General features: G+C 30.7%; 1 protein-coding gene across 1 annotated transcript; it reads right to left on the bottom strand.

Moving 5' to 3' along the window:
- Nucleotides 1–464: 464 nt before the first annotated feature.
- Nucleotides 465–4594, bottom strand: LOC118053566 (uncharacterized). Its single transcript, XM_035064878.2, has 8 exons — nucleotides 3996–4594; nucleotides 3313–3887; nucleotides 2885–2935; nucleotides 2691–2798; nucleotides 1195–1290; nucleotides 989–1087; nucleotides 844–903; nucleotides 465–746 (listed from the first exon to the last, which is right to left on the bottom strand). Exons 1-8 carry the CDS (start codon nucleotides 4495–4497, stop codon nucleotides 681–683), a joined length of 1557 nt encoding a protein of 518 aa, XP_034920769.1. The 5' UTR covers nucleotides 4498–4594; the 3' UTR covers nucleotides 465–680.
- Between the last annotated feature and the right edge of the window lie 7201 nt (nucleotides 4595–11795).

Raw genomic sequence — 11795 nt, 5'->3', positions numbered from 1 at the left:
AAATTAAATAATTTCTAAATCTTTTTTATTCTTTTTCCAATTTTTTTTTTTAAGTTGAAAAAAAATATGAAATTTGACTCATCTTCTTTATTCTAATATTGTAGTGATCATGTAGATCATATAAATAAAAGAAGGTCTACTAATTAAAATGAAATTTGGCTGATCTTCTTCCTTTGATACAGGACACGTCTCCCTTCTTACCCTTCAAGGTCAAAATTAACCGAATTTATTAAAAAATGGATTTGAGGGAATGAGGCTGTGAAGTTACCACTCACACCGGACCACATGCACTTAATTGTGTCTATAAATATCAAATGGATTTCTGGTTTCATTAACCGGAACCCAGGTAAACACAGAGCCCAAATGCAGGCAAGCCATGTGAAGAATATTTGCCGGCCAACCGGCACTGGGAAAAGGCAGCGAGGCCACAAATGGCGCCCCCTTCCTTGATTAAACACAAGTAATTCGAAAGAAGCAGAGCATGTTTCTGTCAAATTATCCACCATCAGAAGATGCAAAATTTGAGACAGTGAAGGCAGTGGCCAATACATCTCTATCTATCTATCTACCATCAATCAAAAAACAAAAAAAAAATAAAAACTCAAGTTTCTTCATCTAATGTAACTGTTTTTTTCTTTTATTGCAAGATCAATGAGAATCTTACACTATGCATGCAGCTATCATAGCAAATGTTTCTCGACAACAGTCCGGCCAAACTTCTCTTGGACATCCTTTGGAGTTTCAATCTGGAAATATCAAAAAAGATAAAACAGTGATCACAAACCCTGAGAGAGAGAGAGAGAGAGAGAGATGTCCATCATCTAGGCAGACTGGATTACTTACAGCATTCAGAGCTTTAAAGAGAGCCCTGACAGTGTTATAAGGATTCCTAGAACCAATGACCTGCAAAAAAGTTGGAGCTTTCAATTAAAACTCCAGAGTATAGGAGGTGTGCTAGTGGCTCGGATTTGGCTTATAAGATCTTTACCTTGGATTTAACATTTTTGAAACCAGCTAAATTCAAAATGGCCTTGACAGTTTTTCCTGCTTTCATGCCTGTTCTAGTTGGGGCAGGCCACAGATACAGCTAAGGGGCACGGACAAACAGAGATAAAAGCTAGTAAAAAAGCGGAAAAGTGATAAACTTGAGAGAGAGAGAGAGTCGGAGAATGAAAGATGGGGAAAAGCAAAAACCTTGGTTTTCTTGTACTGTGTTTGTACTGCATTTGCAATTGTATGCTCCTCATGGCGTTCTATGTAGTGGAGATTCTGGAAGCATTTCTCACGTGCCTGTTTGTTCAATCAAATTAGTTCACTATTCAAAATATCTCAGACACATAAGGCAATTGACAACTCAGGCTATTACAACTAAACAGAAAGCAAAAATAAAATAAAATTAGGAGCCTCTGAACACTCCCAATTTCGCAACATAGGTCAATTTCTAAAATGTGGTGCAACCTCTTTCCACAGACATTCCTTTAATGATTATAGCGTTTTCAAGAGGGTAAGAGGGGCAACAGAATGAAATGGAATCAGAACTGCATGCATTCCTAGCTGCCCTGGCTTTACTGGTAGAATCAGGGGGGGCAGGTTAAAAGAAGCCATTGAAGAAGGTTAGGCTACAAGAGACGAATGAGTTCAATACAACATAATCTTGATGATATGATACTAGATGAATGAAATAATGAAGCATATTAGTCTGTCATGGGAAAGGAGAACAAATTACTTCACCATTAAAAAGCAACATTATTCAAGGCCAAAAGCATCAAATTTATCACCAAGCACTGACAATTACAAAGTGCTGTGGAACTTGGAAAACTTGATTGCCATTTACTGGTAGAGGCGTACTCCCTTGGAGAACTTATCCAAATTTGTATTACTCTCTTTATCCAATAAACAAAAAAACACGAATTCCAAAACAGACACAAATTAACAAGAAGTTTTGAAGAAATAGGAGGGCAGATCAAACTAACACTCCTGCCTGAATGACAATGACTCACAAATGAAACCAAGAATATCCATATCAAGATATAATACGTAAATCTCTTGACAATCCTGAAATGCTAGAACAAAGATACTGTGGGCAGCGAGACATGTAGTAGTCTAACTAAAACACATTTTAGCATGCACAAGCATGCATGCAGAATTTTCTGTTTGATTGCTCACAAAATATAATTTGCAACACTAATCCCCAACAATGAACAGCAAGCATCTTTAATCCATCATCAATTGAGAAGGCATTGTTGCAACAAAAGGACTAAAAATGTATGCTACAGACCCTTTTTTATGTTTCTCATACAATTATACTCTTCTGTGGCAATGTAGGTGGGAAGAGCAAGAAAGCCTAGGAATAGCCAAGAGGCATCATATACTACACAACGAAAAATATTGTACAAATGAAGGAGCATCCAAGCTCAGAAGTATCTCAAAAACATCCATGCATTACACACCTTCGTGGACAACAAGCATTCTATGTTTGTGTCATAATGATGCAGAAGATCGCAATCATAGCAACATGTACGGGATTTAGATCAAAATCTAATTTATGCTAGGCACAAAGAATGGCGAAGAAAGAAAAAGAAAGCCTGCAGACTAGCAATAATGTGTGCGCCATGTAAAAAAAATAAGGAATAAAAATCACTATAATAAAATAATAACATTTTAAATAAAATAACAACACTGTGAATTACCTTCTGGATAGCAACATGGACTCTTGGGCCTTTAGCTTTAGCAAAACCAATAACACCGTTATAGTTACCACAAGCTAACATAGCAGTATACTTGACCACTCGCCCTCCCTGGGTCCAAAAAAAAAATAAAATCAGTAACAATTCTACATAGACTGCTCATAAATCAAAGGCCTCAACTGGTAAGGCAGTAATACCTTGGTAACTTTACAAGTTCGATTCACATTTATCACTCTGTCATCAAAACCCTGTCAATATTCAATAACATTTCAGATCATAAATGGAGCATAAAACTTACCAACAATACCAAATAAATACAGAAAAATGAAAATATAAAGAATTAGTGTTGTGAAGCGTGACTAATATGATGCCAAAAGCGGTGAAGCAACAATCGAAAGAAATCTTATTTTAGATAAATCAGCCTAGATTCTTAAGGACGAAGGCAACCACCATACACGATGTGCATAAATATGAACTTAAAATTGTAAGGGTAACAACTTCATGCAAATACTTTGAGACACAATGCGCATTCACAACCAAAGATCTTAAAGGTTGAAATTGACGGAACTGACATAGCTCAAGAAGCTATAAAATGGGTACCTAGAAATAGAAAGCAAGTACTTACTTTCCGGTACATTGGTCTTCTTTTCTTTTCTGTCAAAGAATTTCTCTGCTCCGCGAGATTCCTTATCTCCTCCTCAAGAACCTTCCCCTTCTTTCCAAAAGTATAATCCAACTCCGCTAACTTCTCTTCCAGTTTCTTGTCAATCTCATTCAGCTTCTCTAGCAGTATATCATCCCTCTCCTTCATGTCATCAAACTCGTCCTCCACGTCGTCGTCATCCTCATCCTCCTTCCCCCCATCATCCTCATCCTCCTTGCCCTCAACATCCACACCTGGTGTTTTTTTCTTTTGCTTCTCAGATTCAGCATCTTCTAAGGCATGGCCACCTGGTGCCACTCCTGCACGCTGAAAAAATCCATAATTGGCAGGATTATTAGGATCATAAGCTTCCTTCCACTCCACCAGTCTCATTGCCTTGTTTAATTTGTGTTGAAGGATAAATTTATCCTTTCCTTCTGCTAGCTTCAAGAGATTAATCAAATCCCCAATCACTCTATACTCAGGACGAAGCCGAAAATGTTTTTGCTCAAAATTGTCAATTTTCTTCATCGATTTGAATGCATCATCAAGTGTCTCTGTCAATAAAAAAAAAATACTCAAAATCATCACAACCCATTACATATCCAAAATAACATTACTTAAATAACAAACCGAAAATCAAGAGCAACAATTTTATCACATACCAGCCTCAGCGAAGTTCTTGACTAACTCTTCGTGTTTATCAAACTTCTTTAAAAAAAGTTCATCTCTTTTCTTAGCAGCATCAGTAGAAAACCAGCTATCATCGTCACTATCCGAATCAGCAGCTTCATTATCATAAACTTCCGGCTTACCTAAATCCTTTTGAATCCTTTTCTCTAATTTTTCTATCAATGGACCCACACCCAAGTAATCTTCTTCATCTTCTGCATCAATGTCTTTAGTATCGAGACCATTTCGCCTTCTTGCCTCTCTTTCCTTCTGTTTCTCGCGCTCTAGCTCATTCAGAAGTTCCCGGGCTACACTGGAGGATGCACCAGAGAAAGTTGAGAAATGGGTTTTGGAGAAACGGGAGAATGAGAGTGTTTGGGTGCTGGGAAAGTGGGGGAAAGTCGAGATTTTCCGGGAAAGTTGGGGCATTGGAGGTTTTCTAGGATTTTTCAGGGACTGATAGAGGAGTAAGCGAGACCATGATTTAGGGTTCATTTGTTCCTTTCTGACCTTTTCCGTTCAGGTGTTCGTTATGGAATCATTTGAGACTTGAGAGCAAGGAGAGAGTGTGAGAAAAACCTGTCTGCTAGGGTTCTACAACCATTTCTTTTTCTGAGCCCTAACAGGCCCAATAGGGCCCAAAGCTGGCTTTCGATTACAGTGTCAAGCCTTCGAAGGTATACGGAATTGGAAAGCATTTCTTCCTCACTGTACTCTTCAAATTGCTTCCCGGTTATGATTTAAAAAAAAAAAAAAAAATCAGCGAATCAAAATAAGTTGAAAATACTAAAAATATATTAATTTAAAATAAATAAAAAAATAAAAAATTTTAAAATGTTTTCAAATGCATTTTTGAAACATAAAATCTTAATTGAGTCCTTTTATGGAACAAATATAGTTCCTCCATATGACAAGACCATTAATCAATAAAAATAAAGAATAAATAATTGGAATGTATCCATTTGTAATAATAATAATAATAATAATAAAATTCATTAAATAATGATTCCAAGCTAAAATTTTTATTTTAAAAAAATTATTATAGCTCAATTAGTTAGTTAATAGATCTAGGTGATATTAGAATTCTTCTTTAAGAAAAAGTTAACAAACTTCAAAATTCAAGTTGAAGTTAATAATAATAACAATTTTATTGAATAAAAAAATTGATTCACAAAGGCCTAATTAAAAAAATATAAAAGAAATTTTTTAGACAGATTCAAGATAGCTCAGGCTTTCTTAATAGAAAGTATGAATAAATTTTTTTCATAACCTTGAAATTCTACTTAACTAATGCTTAAATAAAATAAAAATTCAAATTTAAATTTGAAAGATACTAATTTCATAACTTTGAATTTAAATAAAACTAAATTTTATTAGTGTGTCAAGATTAGGATCGTTACAATTCCACTCCTATTAAAAAAACCATGCCCTTTAAGGTTAGTATTATGATAGATTCCATTAGCTATCTTACTTCAATTTTCTTTTATCGAAGAAATGTGGAAAGTTAGATGTATTTTGACCTAGCTAGAAACTTTAAATGGTATGCCACCTTTTCTATCTTTAGTTATATTTGAATAGCTTGTGGTATTTGTAAGCTAACTTTTGATTTTTCTTCCAATGCATGCTTAATTGATAATATGATTGGAGCTTAAGGTACCTAATCTCCTTCTTTTAATTCAATTTTCTTTTTTATATGCTCTACTTGTATATTCTGTCTCTTATATGCTTTATATAAGTTTAATTTGATATTTTGTAATAATATTGCTCAATCTTTTAAGTGCTTCTTTTCAACTTAAGAAACCTTCTTTAGATTGATAAGTGCTTTCATAAGGTCATCATATATGGATGTCTCAATTTTGATATGTATGGGATCCTCCCCTTTAAACCTAGAAAAATCTAACTTCATTGGCTTAATTGAATCGAGTTGCCCTGAGTGGTTTGATTTTAAATTGATGATGTCCATCGAACCTTTAAACTAGGAAAAATCTAATTTCATTAGTTTTTCATATTTAAAAACATAATTATAAAAACAAAACACCATTTCAAGTAATCTAACTCATAAAACTTAAAATTAAATATTCTACATATTACTAACTAAGCTTCAAATTTATACTAAAATAAAAACCAATCATGGTAAAAATGATTCTTACCTTCCAAACATAAGATATCAAAGAGAAATTAAAAAGGAAATCAAGCTTTGTTCACCTTCTCTTATTTCTCCCTTTTAACTTCTGAAATTCTCACTTTAAAGTTCAAAAACTCAAGGAAAGCCTTTAGATTTCTAGTTTAGATCATCTAATCCTCTTTTTGATCTCTTAATCTAGCTTAAATTCATGTTTTCTCTCTCATAATTTGATGAAAAAGTGGAAAAAAAAAAAAACCTTAGCCTTTCTTCCCTAGTTAAATCACCAACCATAGCTTAAGATAGAGCCATTTATATAGTCATAATTTAAGTTATTTACTACAACGCTCTTATGTTTAGCTCATGTGTTTTATTTTTTATTTAACCGGATACTTTATCTTAGTTCACTTTTAAAATACTGCACCTTAGAAGTTTATTTAATAAAAATTTCTTTCCAATTATTTATTTTTCTTCCATTCTAAATTTTACATTTACTCATTCCATCATTGGGTTTAATTTCCAATATTTTTTTAAGACCATAAAATTTTAAAACATGGGTTTATATTTGAAGTCTATAAGGTCTTTCATATTTAATAGCATTCAAATTTAATTTTCTAACAAGTATAGTACTATCAACAATAACACAACTCCCATTACCAATAATCATGCTATATACCTTATTATTTATGTGACATATAGTATGGAATATGTTCTCCATTTATTGCTTTATGTTATCTTTTTTAATCTGAACATTAAATGTTCTTCTAATCACCAAATCTTTCCATTAGTTTAATACTCAACATCACCACAGTTCTTAAATGATGGCATCTCATTCTCTTTGGATTTGTCTATTTTAGATTTCATATCTCTATGCTTCTTTATAACCATAATCATTTTGTTTGGACATTGTAAATCTATATATCCACTCCCCAAATATATGAAACCATTAATATCACGATTATGATTATATGAGATATTAGCTTTACTTTTTAGTCATCAAATCTTTTCTCTTAACCTTAAATGATTTGGCTTTATTACCTATAATATTTGGCTTCGATGTGGCAATCTTCACTCACATATAATTCGATCTTCGAGCTGAAATGAAACCTTAACTACCTCATTGATATGTGCTGCCCTTTGTCTTGAACTACCTCTCTATTTAATAGCTATATAAATCAAAACTTGAAGCTCAATATAATGACGCAACTCAACTATATTAATTATATCTCTATTCAATCCATTCAAAACCATAACATTATAGTTTTTCTGTCCCTCACAACATTAGCTCTAATAATGAAAATCTCTATTTCCTTATGGTAACCCTTCACACTCATAGAACCATGAAACAAATTTTCAATCTTTGATATAATTCTTTATAATAATGACCAAAAACAAATCTTTTTCTCATGAGTGTTTTCATCTTATTCTGAGTCTTTTTAGGTCTCTCTCAATTCCTCCTCCTTCTTAAGATAAGTTGATCCTACCAAATAATATAGTTAGTAAACATTAATAACAATAAGTTTTACTCTTTTTACCTCAAAGTAATGGTGACAATAAAAAATCAACACCGCTTTCTTTTTTCACTCCAAATAGGCTTTCTGTATTGTTTTTGCCTTGAAAAGCCATAATCTTCATCTTAATATTGTCCAAATCTATATCAAAACCATCCCAAAATCCATCATCCTATATCTACTCTCTTGTGACTAAATTGCTTAAGTGTTATACTATTAGTTTAATATGTCATGTAGTTAATCAGTTGGTTATACATGTCATTATTATATTAATGTAAACACATATTTATTATTAATAAATAATTAATTTTTCTTTAATATTTATATAATATTAGATTAATGAATCTGTAAAGATAAAATCCACAGGATAAAAATACATTACAAAGGAAAAATTATAGAAGTTGTTATAATCATGTGATTTTTATTGCATCAAAGCATTGTTAATAAAATGTTCTTGGTCGTGTTCTTTTAAATATTCAGCATTCATTAGAGCTGTAGAAACTAAAACATATTATATTCTTTCTTTTATGAAAGGAAGTAGTTGTTCTCATAAGCTGATGTATAAGAGATACCTAGAATTAATATGTAAGTGTTTTTCATAAGACATGTATATTGAACTGACCCGTATGAGAATTTTATATGGAGATATCACATATTTATATGGAAAAGCTCACATGATAGCTGTGTAAGCGACCCTTAAACTTGAGATTATTAAATTATGTTATATAGATAATGTTATGTTTTTATCCCATTACATGTTATCTTAATTGAGGCAATGACATGACAGACATTACGTATACCGTGAACTATATGAAGATACTTGAGTAATCAAGAGAGAATTCATCACCCTAAGTAAATTAAAAAAAATATCTCATCTATTCTCAAATAGTATTGAGTGAGAAATCATTGGCTCAGGTGGAATGTGATTTGAAAAGAGTTTCAAATCTTATTCAAACGATCAATAATTATTATATATAGAACAAACATGATTTAACATGGTAGACATACAACATACTTTAATGTTAAATTAGAACATTGTTGATGAAAGGATATTAATTACAGTGAGAAACAAGTCACTGAAAGGTTAAGTAATATTTAGGGGATCATGACACGTTGTTAAACGATACATCTGATCCTCAAATACAATTAATCAAATGTTGAATTGATAATAAATTAAATTGTTTAATTTATTTAATTCCATTTAATTTGAATTAGAATTTATAATTGGGCTAACATATTAGAAACATAATAGGTTATAAATAGTAAGAACCATTAGTCAAAAATAAATTAAATGATTTAATTAATTATGAATTAATTAAAATCTATTTTAGAATTGAAGGACTATAATATAATTAACATACAATGACTTGATTAAAACATCTTCAAATACAAATTATATTTATAGACTTAGAAAAAAATCAAGTAAGAACTTGATTAAGTTAATTTCTAAATTATTCTGAATTAATAAATGGTTATTATTTAGGGGCAAGTTGATTTTTACCAATTTATAGGGTTTTTCATATTTCCATATATATAGTAAGTTATACATGTTATTTTTTAGGAGTTATTAGTTAGACAAAAAAATTATGTAAACATAAAATTAGAGCTAGCACTCCAAACATAACAATCCCTCTCTCCTAGTGATTCATGTGGATTACAATTGGAGGTCAAATAATTTGATAGCCTGTGGTTTGCAATAACCTAAACTTTAAAATAATAATTCAAAACTGAAGAAGATCAGATCTTCATATAATAAATCTCTAGACAACTCTAGATCTATCTAATGGGATCTTAGGGACTCTTGAGTAATTTTGTTTTATTATTTCCACATGACATTCAGAAACCTAACAAGCACATCTCTAGGCTTTTAATTTCTATGTGATCGAAACCTAACACAATGATTATCATCAAATTCCTTGGCTTCTTCATCTATATTTATTGCTATAGATTCTTTTGGGGGTGAATTAGCTCGTCTCACAAACCTTTTTTCCTTCCAAACCCCAATGGTGTGTGTGTGTGTGTGTATTTGACATAAAGTTTTGGTTTTTCACTTTAATATGTTCTCCTTCATCTTTAACCACCCAATTCTCAATATTTCAGTTCTTTAAAGAATTAGTTCATAAAAATCAAATATTATTATCTTAATGATGCAATTAAATAATGTAAAGACTCAAGAATTAATAAAGAACAAAAACTATCAATACAAAACTATGAATATAAAAACACAAGTATCAATGCGAATTCGATCGAAATATGAACAATACAAAGATACAAAAAAAAAAAACACTATAAAATTAAGAAATTAATGGAATAAGATTTAAATTACTCGAAATAACAAAAGCACTTAACACACACACACACACACATATATGTGGTTGACACTAAAAAAATAATGATGCAACAACTACATGTTTTTTTGTTATTGTTGTTGTAATTTTCTAGAAACCCATCTAACTAAACATAAAATATATCCCATATCAAGATTTAACTCTAAGAAACCCCAAGAATCAAGATTTGAGGCAAACCCTAAAAATATCTTTTTTGTGTTTTTTTTTTGTTTTTTTATAAGACTTTATTTAATAAGATCACAAATAATTTCTATTAAAAAAAAAAAACTTGATGCCATAACTAGTTTTTAGAGAAGATAAATAATTCTGACAAAAAAAAAAAGTATACAAAAAACTCGAAGATAAAAGGTATATAGCCTGATTTAGAGTCTTGTTTTGATACCAATTGATACGAACCCCATGGATATAAAAATCTAAAAACTCACAATTAAATCAACTCTTCCCAAAAAAAGATAAGATCAAGTTTGTAGCTGAGCTTGACATAACAATAATTTATACTGAGACACTAATATTATGAATAAGTGAACCTCCCAACCAAAGCCTATAAAGAGGCGTGAATGAGAAGTATAAAAGATGTCATAAATTTTGATTAATTCTTTGATAAGTCAGAGTGGTTAAATAAAGAACAAAAAAGTATGAGCCAAACCTCACACAATAATAATTGTTGAAATTAAAGTCTTTTCTTAAAAAAAAAAAAAACCATAAATACAAGCTAAATAATTTATTTATAATAGCTAAAAATACCCTAAATAATGTTAGAAAAATAATAAAAGAGTTCTAAATAAAATAGGAAAGCAATCTTAAATCAACTACAAAACTAATACAATTCTTGTATAGTAGCTTATGAATCTTATTGCAAGACCTTACTGATGTCTGATTGCCATGAAATTTAAAATAATATAGAGAAAGACCTATAAGAACTTGTTTAAAATTTTGGCCCAATACAATGGTCATAAAAAATAATGCTTGCTAGAGTAAAATTATATATTTAGAAAAAAATAAGCTGTTTAATTGCTTGAAGTTAATTAGCTCATAAAATAGATAGATCGGACCCTTCTTGTGCATGAATTAATTTGACTAAGGTCTTATATTCACTTATTGTTTATCATCCTCTATGAAATCCACCTTGATCCAAATATTCTGAATAAGCCAATTTAATACATCTTTGAGCTTCGTTGCCCTTAATCCTATAAGGAACCCAATTGAAACTTGCAATTGATCTTTTGGTGTAGTCTTGATTATATCACCTTTTGTTTTACTTTAAACATGCAAACTTTCTCTCACACACACATGCATTCTAGAATTCTATTATGTTATTAGTATGCATGCTACATCTTTGATTTGATATCAATTGCAAGTTTGAATATATATTTGGTATATATGCTAGAATTCTATTATTATATTTGTGTTGAAAGTATGTTTGCCATGTTTTTAATTTGCATGCTCATAGATTTAAAATTTTATAAAATTTAAAATATCTTCTCTGTTTTAAATGTTTTTGCTATGATAAACTAAACATCCTTCGTATAAGTATAATTATTTTTGGAAAATAATTTCGTGCATTGTAATTATCTCTCGGGCTAACTATCATTTTAATATATAACTTTTCTTTCTTTCAGGTATCATCAGCAAGTTCATAGAGAAGTTTTATATTGTATTGTAGTTACCACTTATGCATTAATAGATCTAACATTGAGAACATGCAATTAGATGGAAGGTGCTTTGATAAGAAATGAGAACTATATTGTTTAATTTAGTTTTGTATGATTTTGAAATTGAAACGTCATAATGTATCGGAAATATATGATATTT

Source organism: Populus alba, chromosome 13 (assembly GCF_005239225.2).
Source record: "Populus alba chromosome 13, ASM523922v2, whole genome shotgun sequence".
Taxonomy (NCBI): Eukaryota; Viridiplantae; Streptophyta; class Magnoliopsida; order Malpighiales; family Salicaceae; genus Populus; species Populus alba.
Note: the sequence above shows the minus strand (reverse complement) of the source record. Positions and strands in the feature narration are given on the sequence as shown.